Consider the following 17,259-nt stretch of genomic DNA (forward strand, 5'->3'; position numbering starts at 1 on the left):
CACCACTGGCATCGAGCCAGCACAGGCAGACCACAACAATACAGCAGGTAGAGCAAAGAAACCAGCCCAGGACGTGCCACTTCAAAACAGCGCTAAGCGCGACCCGTCCTGCACTGGCCTGAATGTAATTGCAGAGAGTTTCGCCGCAAATGAGACTGGCTGCCGAGGAGAGATATGGGGCTGTGCAGACTGTACTATTTGCACTGCACTGATTGGCAGTAAGAATAATTCTTTAAATATTTTCCATACTTCAAACAGCACTTTAAGGCTACGTTCACACTGAGTTTTTTTGGTTTTTGAGGCAAATTTTGTCCTTCCTGCACGTCGTTTGCCGCGATTTTCACCGCGTTTTTCGCTCACGGCCATTGAGTGCTACGGGCAAAAAACTCAGCGAAATACCCTCTCTCTGCCTCCCATTGATGTCAATAGGAGGTCAGAGGCGTAAACGTGCGAAGATAGGGCATGTCCCTTCTTTCTCGGGAGGTATTTTCGGCCGGTTTTTGACGAGTTTTGCGGAGCGGTTTCCGCGCCCAAAAACTCGTCAAAATACTCTGTGTGAACAGGGCCTAACAAATAAACATCAAATGTTTTCCTATTTAAAAAATTTATATATTCCGTGTTTGATGTGTAAAGTTAGGAATGAGAAAACTCCGATAGATTTGTGGGGGGGGGGGCGCCTTTTTATAGTTCGCCTCAGGCGGCAGACTGGCTAGGTTCACCCCTGGGTGTTAGGGTATGTTCACACGAGGGCGTCCGTTACGGCTGAAATTACGGGGATGTTTCAGCCTGAAAACATCCCCGTAATTTCAGCCGTAACGGCATGTGCAGGCGCTTGAACGCCGCGTCAAGTACGGGCGTAATTGGCGCTGCTATTCATTGGAGTCAATGAATAACGGCTCCAATTACGGCCAAAGAAGTGACAGGTCACTTCTTTGACGCGGGCGTCTATTTGACAGCGGCGCGTAAATATACGCCTCGTGTGAACAGACAAACGTCTGCCCATTGCTTTCAATGGGCAGATGTTTGTCAGCGCTATTGAGGCGCTATTTTCGGGCGTAATTCGGGGCAAAAACGCCCGATTTACGTCCGTAAATAGGCCATGTGAACATACCCTTAGGGTCAGTGCTTAGGGATAGATCCAGGGATAAATATAGGGAGAGCTAGTTAGGGTAAGCTTGTTATCATGCATCATTATCAGAAATTCTTCCACCTGAGAAAAAACAGCACTGGTTATAGAAGCCTTAAGGGTATGTGCACACACACTAATTACGTCCGTAATTGACGGACGTAATTCGGCCGCAAGTCCCGGACCGAACACAGTGCAGGGAGCCGGGCTCCTAGCATCATAGTTATGTACGATGCTAGGAGTCCCTGCCTCGCTGCAGGACAACTGTCCCGTACTGAAAACATGATTACAGTACGGGACAGTTGTCCTGCAGCGAGGCAGGGACTCCTAGCATCGTATATAACTATGATGCTAGGAGCCCGGCTCCCTGCAGTGTGTTCGGTCCGGTACTTGCGGCCGAAATACGTCCGTCAATTACGGACGTAATTAGTGTGTGTGCACATACCCTAATAGTAAATAACAAATACATTTACAATCAAATTTCTCATTTTATTCAAGAATTACATTAGTAGTAGAAGTAATATAAATGTCAGTAGCAGTTGTCCTGTAACCTCAGTGACTGCAATAATCCATTTAATTATGTGATATAAAATTCAAATAATGTTTAGTAATTATTTTCATTACTGTAGTTGTAGCTATAAATACCAGCTCTAAACAATCTATGATAGTGACTATAAAGTAGAGCAAGGAATGGAGAATAACATAAGTGTTTCATATTTTCCTGTTTAGTTTCTGCAGAATTTCCAAAATGTACAAATAGGAAAGTGACTAGAACATAGATTTTCTATACTGTTTTTTTTAATCAATTACACAATGTATCAGGAGAGGCTTGGTGTGCAACGTGGAGATTTTAAATACTTGTGAGCGCTTTTTACTTTGTCACTTTGTTAGTATATGAAATAAAGTACCAAAAGATTTTATCCAACGCTGCAGTCTGCGCTATGTTTGTCTGCTTCTATCCTCTGCAGAACAACTTTATGTGAAGGCTGGACGACCATGCAGTAGAAAAATCAAATGTGTTCTGATACTATCTACTACATCTAACCTCCTTGCTATTGGGGATGGTTAGAAACTTTTCCTGGATTAAGTTGACAGTGTTGAATTTTATATAATCTTTATATGTGTATTTTTGAGTGGATTGCTGGACATTACTACTGCAATTGGGTACTCCACTGAATACAGATTAGTGCAAACCACGTCACTAAATTATGTAACGTGTCTCTGTAACAAGTGTCCTTTACTGTTAACTTCAGGCTTTAAAAAGATATTGTAACATTTAGGTAAAAACATGCAGCTCAGTATCCCACCCCCTGAAGCCAATATGGCAAATATCTCCACAGTGACCATATGTTTCCCTGTACTGCTCAGATAGGCCGGGATGGCACAGATCCAGACACTGCAGAACACCAGCAAGCTGAAGGTGATGTACTTGGCTTCATTATAGATATCAGGTAATGTCCTCACCATGAAAGCTAGAACAAAACTCAAAGCCGCCAGAAACCCCATATAACCCAACATGAGGGAAAAGGCCAAGACAGAACCTTCATTACACTGAATGATGATCTTACTAGAATATTCCAGATTAAACTCTTTATATGGAGGAGCAATGGACAACCAAATAAGAGAATTCAGAACTTGTATAGAGGAACAGATCAACACTACTGAATAAGGAAGCTTAACTCCCACACACTTTCTCCAGGAGCTGTTGGGTCTGGTGGCCTTGAATGCTATGCAGACTATGATGGTCTTGGCCAGGACAGAAGACACAACTATTGTGAAGAAGATTCCAAAGCAGATTTGTCGCAGCATGCAGGTTGTATCCACTGGACGACCCATGAAGAGAAACACACAGAGTAAGCTGAACATGAGACAGTAGAGTAGAATGAAGCTGAGGTTCCGATTATTGGCTCTGACAATGGGATTGTTCCGGAATAAAGTAAATATTCCAATTACAAATACAGTTATAAGAGAGAAGAATATGGAGATGGTGGAAAAGACTAAAGAGAGAACATCATTCTCATATGACAAGAACTCATAATCTCTGACAACACAATTGTTTTTTCCCTCATTGGGCCATTTATCTTCGGGACATCTCTGGCAATTTTCACTGTCTATGAATGAAAAAAAAAAATGAACTGTTTTACTTTAGTATATTAATTTTGTTTGCAAAACTTAATGGGGGTATTTTCATCTAATAAAGTGGTGGTATATTGCTAGAATATCTGCGTCACTTATCCTGATAATGAAGGGGCTACAGTGCAGGTTTAGCACTTTGGCCCTTTCGCCACTGGAGTAACTACCGCTGTAGCCCCTTAGGATGCAGATACTACACCGTGTTCAAAATTATTATGCACATTGGATTTAAGTGTCATAAACATTTAATCATTAGTTTCTCAATGAATTGGATCATTGTAATCAATCTCAGACACCTGTGATAATTAGTTTGCCATGTATGCCCAATCAAAGGAAAACTACTTAAGAAGGACGTTCCACATTATCAAGCAGGCCACAGGTTTCAAGCAATATGGGAAAGAAAAAGGATCTCTCTGCTGCCGAAAAGCGTGAAATAAGGCAATACCTTGGACAAGGTATGAAAACATTGGATATTTCAAGAAAACTTAAGCATGATCATCGTACTGTGAAAAGATTTGTGGCTGATTCAGAGCACAGATGGGTTCGTTCAGATAAAGGCATAATGAGGAAAGTTTCTGCCAGACAAATTAAAAGGATTAGGAGAGCAGCTGCTAAAATGACATTGCAAAGCAGCAAACAGGTATTTGAAGCCGCTGGTGCCTCTGGAGTCCCGCAAACCTCAAGGTGTAGGATCCTCCAGAGGTTTGCAAGTGTGCATAAAGCTATTATTCGGCCACCCCTAAACAATGCTCACAAGCAGAAATGGTTGCAGTGGGCTCAGAAATACATGAAGACTAATTTTCAAACCGTGTTGTTTACTGATGAGTGCCGTGCAACCCTGGATGGTCCAGATGGATGGAGTAGTGGATGGTTGGTGAATGGCCACCATGTCCCAACAAGGCTGCGACGTCAGCAAGGAGGTGACAGAGTCATGTTTTGGGCTGGAATCATGGGGAGAGAGCTGGTAGGCCCCTTTAGGGTCCCTGACGGTGTGAAAATGACCTCTGCAAAGTACGTAGAGTTTATGATTGACCACTTTCTTCTGTGGTACAAAAAGAAGTACCGTGCCTTCCGTAGCAAAATTATCTTCATGCATGACAATGCACCATCTCATGCTGCAAAGAATACCTCTGTGTCATTGGCTGCTATGGGCATAAAAGGAGAGAAACTCATGGTGTGGCCCCCATGTTCCCCTGACCTCAACCCTATTGAGAACCTTTGTCGCATCCTCAAGCAAAATATCTATGAGGGTGGGAGGCAGTTCACATCAAAACAGAAGCTCTGGGAGGTTATTCTGACATCCTGCAAAGATATTCAAGCAGAAACTGTCCAAATACTCACAAATTCAATGGATGCAAGAATTGTGAAGATGATATCAAAGAAGGGGTCCTATGTTAACATGTAACTTGGCCTGTTAAGTTTTTTTTTATTGAAAGAGCTTTTGATTTCTGTAAATATGACCTCCTGATGCTGCAAATTCAACAAATTACCATTTTAGTTCTCTTTACAACCTTTAAAATGTTTTGATCTCTGTTGTGCATAATAATTTGAAACAGTGCATTTTGAGGTATTTTTTTCTAAAAAAAAATCTGTTATCATTATGAAATTTGTTCAATAAAATTTGCATTATACTCCAACGGTTGATGGCTTGAAGATTAGGCTGGGTTCACACAACCTATTTTCAGACGTAAACGAGGCGTATTATGCCTCGATTTATGCCTGAAAATAGGGCTACAATACGTCGGCAAACATCTGCCCATTCATTTGAATGGGTTTGCCGACGTACTGTGCAGACGACCTGTAATTTACGCGTCGTCATTTGACAGCTGACCTAATTTGAGCCGTTCTTCATTGAAGTCAATGAAGAGCAGCTCAAGATTTACGAGCGTCACAGACACCTCGCATAATGGGAGGAGGAGCTTTTACGTCTGAAACGAGGCAGCTGTTTTCTCCTGAAAACAGTCTGTCTTTTCAGACGTAAAAGCCTATCATCGTGTGCACATACCCTAATACTGACTGTCATTTGCATCGACTATTTAGGAAAATCAGCGAAAAATAACATTTGCATGATGGCGTCACTGGATCACGCCGGCCTACGAAAGGATCCCATTGGTGTTGAGGAGCTGCTCCGTTCGTGAGGGGAACAGGCCTGAGGTGTGTATATTTTATTTTTGTTTGGGGGCGATATATCGCACTATATACAAGGGATGTGGGGGCGCTATCTACAAGGGGGTTTGTATAGCACTGTCTGCAGGGGAGGCTGTGTAGCACTGTACGGGGGGGCTGTATAGAACTGTCTACAGGGGAGGTCTGTATAGAACTATCTATGGGGGGGCTGTATAGAACCTTCTACAGGGGGGCTGTATAGAACTGTGGAGGAGGCCCCAGTGCTAGCGACGACCAACCCCCTCTTGCAGTAATTGTACCTGCGTCTATAGCACGCAGGTAGAAATACATGCATTAGCGCTGAATGGCTGGGCATGTTCCATGCCCGACCATTCAGCGCCTTACAATGACGCTGATTGGCGGGGTAAAATGACTTGTCCCGCCAATCAGCGCCTTTCAATGATGCTAGCAATGCAATGACGTCATCGCGCCGCTTCCATGTTTGAAAGCCGCTGATTGACGGTGCAAGTCATTGTGCCCTGCCAATCAGTGCCTTTCAACGATGCGCCACTTGCGTCATTCATCTCCAGCAGACCTGCTCAGAAGAGAGCAGATCTGCATTGCCACCAGACGGTGCGGGAACGGGATCAGGGTTAGTATGTAAAGTTGTTGGTTTTTTTTCTACTAAAACTGTAAGTCAAATTATTTAGAGTGGGGGCGCTATCTACATGGGGGTTCTATATGTGGGGATGTGGAACACTATATACAAGGGGAGTTATAGGTAGGGCACTATCTATTGGGGTGGGCTATATGTAGGACACTATATACAGGGGTGGGCTATATGTGGAGAACTACCTATAGGGGAGATATTCGTAGGGCACTACCTATAGGGGTGGGCTATATGTGGGACAATATATACATAGGTGGGTTACCTGTGGGCACTATCTACAGGGGCTTCTATGTAGGGCACTATCTACAGAGGCTCTGTGGGGGCACTATCTACATGGGGGCTATGGGGACACTATCTACAGGGGGCACGGTGTGTGTGTGAGGGACACAGTGTATGGTACTATTAAATCAGGGACACTTTGTATGGTGCTATTATGTTAGAGGTGCAGTGTATGGTGTTATTATATTTTGAGGTGTTGAGAATTTTATCTTCGTTTATAGGTGCAGAAATGTTTTAAAAGTGAGAAGCAGAAGACATCTGAGCGGAAAACTGCAGAAATGGGTTGTGGCCGGGAGAAATCCATCATAGAGGTCTGGACCGGAGGGAGAAGAAAAGAGAAAAAGAACTGGAATCTAAGATGTTACTGGTGAGTCACTTAATGTAAATGTTTATTCTGCCTCTAATCAGTACTGTAGCCACTGTATGAGCTACAGCGAGATGATGGGGGGTATAATTTTTTTTTGTGAAACAGCATCTCCCGGCATACCCTTACTATTGTTCGGGCCATGCTGGGAGCTGTAGTTTTACGCTGTACAAACCTATATGGCAGGGGTTGCACTAAATTGAGCTGTATTTGTTCTGGTGCTGTATATATGTACTGATCTTGGTTCTGATGCTGTATTTAAGTACTGAGCTTTGTTATGGTGCTGTATATACAGATAGTAAAAAAAGAAAAAAGAAAAATGATCCAGAAATATAACTAGGCACTCTTGGGTTAGATAAAAATTTATCAAAATACTTTATTTTAAATTCCAGATAATACCGGCAATATTAATATATACAACAAGAGTTTAAAAAATCTCCTGCCCAGGAAAAGAGAACATACAATAGAACCTCTATGCTTAAGTCAAATCCCCTAATGGATAAATAACATTCATTATATATATTTCTTTGACAAGGTTTTGAAAAGAAAGAAATTTAAAAAAAAACGCTCGGTTATGTTCACACTTGCGGTTTTCAACCATATATATTGTTTTATCCAGAGAGTGGCCAGAGTTCCTATTTCAAGTGGTTGGTAATGATTTTTTGGAGAGAATCTTTTTATATAGTATAGTTCTCAGCATAGAAAAATAGCCCTCCTATATTCAGGGGATAAATTTTGCAGCGTGTTTTTTTCTCTCTTTCTATGAACAGATCCTTGGTTTTTATAGGGATCTTATAGTAGTTGGTAGTCTATTCATAGACCCTTTGGGTCAGTATGTAGCCCTCGCAATCTTAAATTTTAGAGCAGGGCACTTTTATTGCTCATACGTGTTTTTACTTTCAACATCCAGCGAGTGCCAGGAAACCATACGTAAGGGCAGTCAGCTCAACAGGTGGAATGGAAGATCTTCACCAAGTTAGTATCCACTTATATGGCCATGTGTTTCGTTTAAGGCCTCCAAATCTCCACCATCACATAAATTGATGCTCTCCTTTTCGATATACGTGGGCATTCCACACAGCACTCCGAGAGACACAGGACCCGAAAAACGACCGCACGCCGGCAGCCAGGTAAGTTTGAAATTGTATGGTATTTCTCTTTCCACGTGGTGTCTCCAACATTGGACAGGGATTCACAGGGCAGGGTTTAGACGTCACTACCTGCCCTGTTTGATTAGGTCAGCTGACGCGTTTCATCCCTGAACGGGATTTCCTCAGATCTCTTTGACAAGTGCTGCCAAATACATTATATTTATAGTGTCCCGAAATTCATTCATTGGCTCCATAGTTACAGATATGATCTTCCATGGAGGTAATCTAAACTGTTATGAATAATGTATGCAGATCTTTCATAAGACACAATAATCAATTTTAACAGCAAATGAAAACAATTTTATGATCCAACAATTAATTCATATATCCATTAATTCATGTTTGTAAAATATATTCAGTATTCTCATAGAGAGGACAATCAGTGGTGCGTCCCCAAGCAATTGAGATAAATTCCTAAAGTACAATAATTACAGACAAATATAAGTCCTCCAAAAGAATATTCACACTACATCATTTTAGTTGTCAATTTGTATACTTATTTATACATGAATGGAATTGGCCCAAATTGTCGGCATTTAAACCTAATAGTAGTATTATGGAGAGATATAATTCTTCCAACAAAAAATCCTTTGCTACACAGTTTTGATTATTAAATTATATTCTTAACTATACATAAATAAGGTTAGCAAAATTTGTTAACATTTTAATGTAATGGGTAATTTTATATTAAAGAAAACAATAAATTAATTCCCTCATGAATATTTTTTCAAGGTAGAAAAGAGAATTAAATAAATAAAATTTGTTTAATTTATGCCAATCTATATATGTATGAAATTCATGAGCCATTCCAGGGGAAGCAGGGAGAGAGGACCCTTGCCTATTAAGGCATCAGGACCCGAGTCCCCACTGACCCCGGAAATTGTCTCAAAAAAGTCATCAATCAATATAATAATAATAGAGTCTTGTAAGAACAATTTTACTACTTAATTTCGTTGTTACTTTTTTATACAACTGTTACAAATGGGAAGAGTTGCCAAGGCATTCAAGGGGGGGCAGGGAGCGAGATCTCATGCCAAGGGGGGCAATAGATCCCGAGTCCCCACCACCCATAGATAGATACATGACAACTTCCCCTACTACAAAGGATTACAGGGAATGGATATTAGATTATTTATTCACCCAATGAATTAAATATTCCATATTGGGAGTAACATTACTCATTCCTATTTTGCAAAATACATTTCTTGGTACATAGGAGATGGGATATTCATACCAGAAGCACACTGTCCAAATCAATATCAAATTCCAAGGGAAGACTATTAAGCTTATAGATTTCATATTCAATTCCAAAAAGAGGTGTAATTAGTCTCCTACTTTTAATCTAACCTTTTCTTTAGAAAATTATTTATTTCTTTATTTTTTTATTTTTTATTTTTCTTATATTTGTATATTTATTCAAGGCATTGAATATTGGAATAAGTTCTTATAATCTATACTAAATTCTAGATTTTTTTTCCTGGGGAATTCAGGAAATTGGAGAGGGAACATAAGACCTTTGAGACTGAATAACCCAATGCAATTCCACTAAAAAGGAGATGGCTACAGAAACGTCCAAAAGGAATGTTTATGTGTGGTTCATGTAGATGCTGTAAGTATGTGTTAAAATCAGACACCTTTTTCGACAGTGAACGTAAAAAGGAATTTAAAGTCTTCAATTTTATCAACTGCCGTTCAACTATGGTTGTCTACTCTATTGTTTGCCCATGTGGGACAGTGTGCTTCTGGTCTGAATATCCCATCTCCTATGTATCAAGAAATGTCTTTTGCAAAATAGGAATGAGTAATGTTACTCCCAATATGGAATATTTAATTCATTGGGTGAATAAATAATGTAATATACATTCCCTGTAATCCTTTGTAGTGGGGGAAGTTGTCATGTATCTTTCTATGGGTGGTGGGGACTCGGGATCTATTGCCCCCCTTGGCATGAGATCTCGCTCCCTGCCCCCCCCTTGAATGCCTTGGCAACTCTTACCATTTGTAACAGTTGTATAAAAAAGTAACAACAAAATTAAGTAGTAAAATTGTTCTTACAAGACTCTATTATTATTATATTGATTGATGACTTTTTTGAGACAATTTCCGGGGTCAGTGGGGACTCGGGTCCGTCCTGATGCCTTAATAGGCAAGGGTCCTCTCTCCCTGCTTCCCCTGGAATGGCTCATGAATTTCATACATATATAGATTGGCATAAATTAAACCAATTTTATTTATTTAATTCTCTTTTCTACCTTGAAAAAATATTCATGAGGGAATTAATTTATTGTTTTCTTTAATATAAATGTAATGTCGGGGTAGGGAAACAGACAAGTGAGCCCTAATCTACCCGCCACTCAGTCCCTGCCTACTTGCAACGACCCGCCCTAGGCGACGGGGTACAACTGGGCGACGGTCCCTACACTCAATAGGTGCACGACAGATAAACAGACAAGGGTACAAAGAAGCCAGGGAAATGGGGAAGTTGCCCACGGGAACACCGTGAGCAACAAGCGAGGTGAACGAGCCGAGTCAAAGCAGGAGATGAGCGAGGTACAAAAATGCAGAGCAGAAGAGTGGTCAGAAAAGCCAAGGTCAATCACAAGCAGAGGATCAGTAGTTCAAGAAGCTGCAGCAGGGCCAGGAAACAAACAGAGAAGAATCACAAGCAAAGGAGGAACAGGAAAGGCAGGTATAAATAGACAGAGGGCGGGAGCTAGCTCCGTCTGGCCAGGCTGTGATAGGCTCTCCCACTCCTAAGCCTGCCATCCTGAGTGGTGGAAGATGGAGTCAGTCTCACAGACATAGAAGCCGGTGCAGACTGATTACCTATGGGCGTTGACACAGAAGCTGTGTCTGGCAGATCCTTTACAGTACCCCCCCTTTTATGAGGGGCCACCGGACCCTTTCTAGGTGGACCTGGTTTATTGGGGAAACGAAGATGATAACCTCCTGAGCAATACCCCAGCGTGAACATCCCGGGCAGGTACCCAAGTCCTCTCAGGCCCGTATCCCCTCCAATGGACCAGGTACTGGAGGGAGCCTTGGACCATCCTGCTGTCCACAATCTTGGCCACCTCGAATTCTACCCCCTCAGGGGTGAGAACAGGGACTGGAGGTTTCCTCGAGGGAGCCAAGGACGGGGAGCAGCGTTTAAGGAGGGAGGCATGAAACACGTCGTATACTCGAAAAGACGGGGGCAACTCCAGTCGGAAGGAGACAGGGTTAAGGACTTCAATGACCTTGTATGGCCCTATAAACCAGGGAGAAAACTTCTTGGACGGGACCTTAAGGTGCAAATTCTTTGACGATAGCCACACCAGATCCCCGACGACAAACAAGGGGTTAGCAGAACGTCTTCTATCTGCCTGAGTTTTTTGTATGCTCTGGGACTCCTCTAAGTTCTTCTGAACCTGGGCCCAGACTGTGCACAGTTCCCAATGAACGACATCTACCTCGGGATTGTTGGAACTACCAGGTAAACCGGAGGAGAACCATGGATTAAACCCAAAATTACAGAAAAAGGGGGAGACCCCTGATGAGTTACTGACCTGGTTATTAAAAGAAAATTCGGCGAGGCGAATGAATGAGACCCAATCATATTGACAGTCAGAGATAAAACACCTTAAATATTGTTCTAGAGACTGATTAGTCCTCTCAGTTTGGCCATTAGTTTCAGGATGGAAGGCAGAGGAGAAGGACAGATCAATCTCCAAATTTTTACAGAAGGCTCTCCAAAACAATGAAACAAATTGTACCCCTCTGTCAGAAACAATATTGACAGGGACCCCATGGAGACGCAGGATGTGTTTGACAAACAAGGTAGCTAACGTCTTAGCATTGGGTAGTTTCTTGAGGGGCACAAAGTGGCACATCTTACTGAAGCGGTCTACTACAACCCACACCACCGACTTGCCTTGAGATGGAGGCAAATCGGTGATGAAGTCCATGGAGATATGGGTCCAAGGTCTCTGGGGAACGGACAAAGAACATAGTAAGCCCGCTGGTCGGGACCTGGGAGTCTTGGACCTAGCACAAACTTCACAAGCGGCGACGTAGGCCTTAACGTCTTTGAGCAACCCAGGCCACCAATAGTTTCTGGCAATGAGGTGCTTGGTACCCAGGATGCCTGGATGGCCAGATAGTGCAGTGTCATGATTTTCCCTAAGTACCCTTAGCCGGAATTGCAGGGGAACAAACAGCTTGTTCTCAGGTAGGTTCCCGGGAGCTGAACCTTGATCAGCCGCAATTTCAGAGACTAAATCAGAATCAATAGAGGAAATGATTATACCTGGAGGCAAAACACAAGCAGGATCTTCCGCCGAAGGAGGGCTGGCCATGAAGCTACGCGACAGTGCATCAGCCTTAATATTTTTAGACCCAGCCCTATGGGTGACCAAAAAGTTGAATCTGGTAAAAAATAACGCACATCGAGCTTGTCTCGGGTTTAGCCTCCGGGCAGATTCTAGGAAAACCAGATTCTTGTGGTCGGTAAGGACCGTAACCTGGTGCCTAGCCCCCTCCAGGAAGTGGCGCCACTCTTCAAATGCCCATTTAATGGCTAAGAGTTTGCGGTTGCCAATATCATAGTTACTCTCATTGGGCGAAAACTTCCTGGAGAAGTAGGCACTGGGGCGGAGATGGGTGAGGGACCTGGTACCCTGGGACAAGACAGCCCCCACTCCCACCTCGGATGCGTCAACCTCCACGATAAATGGCTCCATTTGGTTGGGCTGAACCAGCACTGGGGCCGAGATAAAGCATTTCTTAAGGACCTCAAAAGCCTGGACAGCCTCAGGAGGCCAGTGGAGAAGATCAGCACCTTTGCGAGTGAGATCCGTAAGAGGCTTAGCGATGACCGAGAAGTTAGCAATAAATCTCCTGTAATAATTAGCGAACCCCAGGAAGCACTGTAACGCCTTCAGGGAGGCAGGTTGGACCCATTCCGCCACAGCCTGGACCTTGGCGGGGTCCATGCGGAATTCATGAGGAGTGAGGATTTGACTCAAAAACTGTATCTCCTGCACCCCAAACACACATTTTTTGGTCTTAGCAAATAGTTTGTTTTCCCGAAGGGCCTGGAGCACCTTCCTGACATGCTCAATGTGGGAGGACCAGTACTTGGAAAACACAAGTATGTCATCAAGGTACACTACAAGAAATACCCTTAGGTAGTCTCTTAAAACCTCATTTATGAAATTCTGGAAGACCGCGGGAGCATTACACAACCCAAAGGGCATGACGAGGTATTCAAAATGACCTTCGGACGTGTTAAACACAGTCTTCCACTCATCCCCCTCTTTGATGCGGATAAGGTTATAAGCCCCCCGTAGATCAAACTTGGAGAACCATTGGGCCCCCTGAACCTGATTGAAGAGATCAGTAATAAAAGGAAGGGGATACTGGTTCCTTACAGTGACCTTATTCAAGTTTCGGTAGTCAATGCATGGCCTAAGACCACCATCCTTCTTCCCTACGAAGAAGAAGCCAGCACCTACCGGAGAAGTAGAGGGGTGAATGTAACCCTTGGCCAGGCATTCCTGGATATACTCTCTCATGGCTTCACGTTCGGGACAAGAAAGATTAAATATCCTACCCTTAGGGAGCTTAGCTCCTGGTACCAATTCAATTGCGCAATCATATTCTCTATGAGGTGGTAACACTTCGGAGGCTTCTTTAGAGAAAACATCAGCGAAGTCCTGAACAAACTTAGGTAGAGTGTTCACCTCCTCAGGGAGAGAAATAGAATTAACAGGAAAACATGACGTCATGCATTCATTACCCCATTTGGTAAGATCCCCAGTATTCCAGTCATAAGTGGGATTATGCAACTGCAACCAGGGAAGGCCTAAAACCAAATCGGACGATAATCCCTGCATCACCAGTACAGAGCACTGCTCCAAATGCATGGAGCCCACAAGGAGTTAAAAAACAGGGGTATGCTGTGTAAAATAACCATTAGCAAGAGGAGTGGAGTCGATACACACTACCGGGACAGGTTTAGGCAAATCAATCAATGGCATAGCTAGAGACATAGCAAATTCCACAGACATAATATTAGCAGAAGACCCCGAATCCACGAAGGCACTGCCGGTAGCAGACCTACCACCAAAAGAGACCTGAAAGGGAAGCAAGATTTTATTACGTTTCATATTTACGGGAAATACCTGTGCGCCCAAGTGACCTCCCCGATGGTCACTTAGGCACGGAAGTTCTTCCGGCTGCTTATTCTTACGCTTAGGACAGTTGTTCACTTGATGCTTGTCATCCCCACAGTAGAAGCAGAGACCATTCTTCCTGCGGAACTCTCTACGTTGTTGGGGGGACACAGAGGCCCCAAGTTGCATAGGTACCTCCGAGTCTTCCGTGGAAGAACGAAGCAACGGAACCTCGGGAGGCATCATGGGGGAGTCAGAGGAGAAAACACAAACACGTTCAAGTCGTCGTTCCCTGAGACGTCGGTCAAGTCGTACCGCTAAAGCCATAACCTGATCTAGGGAGTCAGAAGAGGGATAGCTAACTAGCAGGTCTTTCAGGGCGTTCGACAGACCCAATCTAAACTGGCACCTTAAGGCAGGGTCATTCCACCGAGAAGCTACGCACCGCTTCCTAAAGTCAGAACAATACTCCTCAACAGGTCTCTTACCCTGACGTAAGGTCACCAGCTGACTCTCGGCAAAGGCAGTCTTGTCAGTCTCGTCATAAATGAGCCCGAGAGCAGAAAATAAAAGATCAACGGAGGAAAGTTCAGAGGCGTCAGGAGCCAAGGAGAAGGCCCATTCTTGGGGCCCGTCCTGGAGCCGGGACATAATTATACCCACCCGCTGGCTCTCAGAACCAGAGGAGTGGGGCTTTAAGCGAAAATAGAGCCTACAACTCTCCCGAAAGGAGAAAAAAGTCTTCCGGTCCCCTGAGAACCGGTCAGGCAACTTGAGGTGGGGTTTAAGAGGTGATATGAGGGGCACTACCAGGGTAGCATCAGGCTGGTTGTCCCTCTGAGCCAGGGCCTGGACCTGTAGGGAGAGGCCCTGCATTTGCTGAGCCAGGGTCTCAAGGGGGTCCATAGTAGTGTCAGGGACCAGGGTAGACTAGGTATATGGGCTTGTGATTATGTAATGTCGGGGTAGGGAAACAGACAAGTGAGCCCTAATCTACCCGCCACTCAGTCCCTGCCTACTTGCAACGACCCGCCCTAGGCGACGGGGTACAACTGGGCGACGGTCCCTACACTCAATAGGTGCACGACAGACAAACAGACAAGGGTACATAGAAGCCAGGGAAATGGGGAAGTTGCCCACGGGAACACCGTGAGCAACAAGCGAGGTGAACGAGCCGTGTCAAACCAGGAGATGAGCGAGGTACAAAAATGCAGAGCAGAAGAGTGGTCAGAAAAGCCAAGGTCAATCACAAGCAGATGATCAGTAGTTCAAGAAGCTGCAGCAGGGCCAGGAAACAAACAGAGAAGAATCACAAGCAAAGGAGGAACAGGAAAGGCAGGTATAAATAGACAAAGGGCGGGAGCTGGCTCCGGCTGGCCAGGCTGTGATAGGCTCTCCCACTCCTAAGCCTGCCATCCTGGGTGGTGGAAGATGGAGTCAGTCTCACAGACATAGAAGCAGGTGCAGACTGATTACCTATGGGCGTCGACACAGAAGTTGTGTCTGGCAGATCCTTTACAATAAAATTATCCATTACATTAAAATGTTAACAAATTCTGCTAACCTTATTTATGTATAGTTAAGAATATAATTTAATAATCAAAACTGTGTAGCAAAGGATTTTTTGTTGGAAGAATTATATCTCTCCATAATACTACTATTAGGTTTAAATGCCAACAATTTGGGCCAATTCCATTCATGTATAAATAAGTATACAAATTGACAACTAAAATGATGTAGTGTGAATATTCTTTTGGAGGACTTATATTTGTCTGTAATTATTGTACTTTAGGAATTTATCTCAATTGCTTGGGGACGCACCACTGATTGTCCTCTCTATGAGAATACTGAATATATTTTACAAACGTGAATTAATGGATATATGAATTAATTGTTGGATCATAAAATTGTTTTCATTTGCTATTAAAATTGATTATTGTGTCTTATGAAAGATCTGCATACATTATTCATAACAGTTTAGATTACCTCCATGGAAGATCATATCTGTAACTATGGAGCCAATGAATGAATTTCGGGACACTATAAATATAACATATTTGGCAGCACTTGTCAAACAGCTCTGAGGAAATCCCGTTCAGGGATGAAACGCGTCAGCTGACCTAATCAAACAGGGCAGGTAGTGACGTCTAAACCCTGCCCTGTGAATCCCTGTCCAATGTTGGAGACACCACGTGGAAAGAGAAATACCATACAATTTCAAACTTACCTGGCTGCCGGCGTGCGGTCCTGCTTTTTCGGGTCCTGTGTCTCTCGGAGTGCTGTGTGGAATGCCCACGTATATCGAAAAGGAGAGCATCAATTGATGTGATGGTGGAGATTTGGAGGCCTTAAACGAAACACATGGCCATATAAGTGGATACTAACTTGGTGAAGATCTTCCATTCCACCTGTTGGGCTGACTGCCCCTACGTATGGTTTCCTGGCACTCGCTGGATGTTGAAAGTAAAAACCCGTATGAGCAATAAAAGTGCCCTGCTCTAAAATTTAAGATTGCGAGGGCTAAATACTGACCCAAAGGGTCTATGAATAGACTACCAACTACTATAAGATCCCTATAAAAACCAAGGATCTGTTCATAGAAAGAGAGAAAAAAACACGCTGCAAAATTTATCCCCTGAATATAAGAGGGCTATTTTTCTATGTTGAGAACTATACTATATAAAAAGATTCTCTCCAAAAAATCATTACCAACCACTTGAAATAGGAACTCTGGATAAAACAATATATATGGTTGAAAACCGCAAGTGTGAACATAACCCAGCGTTTTTTTTTTAATTTCTTTCTTTTCAAAACCTTGTCAAAGATATATATATAATGAATGTTATTTATCCATTAGGGGATTTGACTTATGCATAGAGGTTCTATTGTATGTTCTCTTTTCCTGGCCAGGAGATTTTTTAAACTCTTGTTGTATATATTAATATTGCCGGTATTATCTGGAATTTAAAATAATGTATTTTGATACATTTTTATCTAACCCAAGAGTGCCTAGTTATATTTCTGGATCATTTCTCTTTTTTCTTTTTTTAATGATCTTTATCAGAAATGGCACCGTGCTATATTATATTGCAATTTTGGGTTCTCTAGGTATGGTTTAGTTATAACCACATCTTTTTTCTATATGTATATACAGTTAGGTCCAGAACTATTTGGACAGTGTCACAAGTTTTGGCATTTTAGCTGTTTACCAAAACATATTGAATATACAGTTATATAATCAATATGGGCTTAAAGTGCTTAATCCATCATCAATT

At 43.0% G+C, this 17,259-nt stretch overlaps 1 protein-coding gene across 1 annotated transcript in view; it reads right to left on the minus strand.

Moving 5' to 3' along the window:
- Window positions 1-2,332: 2,332 nt before the first annotated feature.
- Window positions 2,333-17,259, minus strand: part of LOC142646420 (vomeronasal type-2 receptor 26-like) — a 48,719-nt gene continuing 33,792 nt past the window's right edge. The window contains exon 7 of the mRNA XM_075847422.1: window positions 2,333-3,237. Coding sequence (XP_075703537.1) covers window positions 2,333-3,237 — 905 coding nt within the window. The remainder of the gene's footprint in view (window positions 3,238-17,259) is intronic.

The sequence above is a fragment of the Rhinoderma darwinii genome, chromosome 1 (genome assembly GCF_050947455.1).
Source record: "Rhinoderma darwinii isolate aRhiDar2 chromosome 1, aRhiDar2.hap1, whole genome shotgun sequence".
Lineage (NCBI taxonomy): Eukaryota > Metazoa > Chordata > Amphibia > Anura > Rhinodermatidae > Rhinoderma > Rhinoderma darwinii.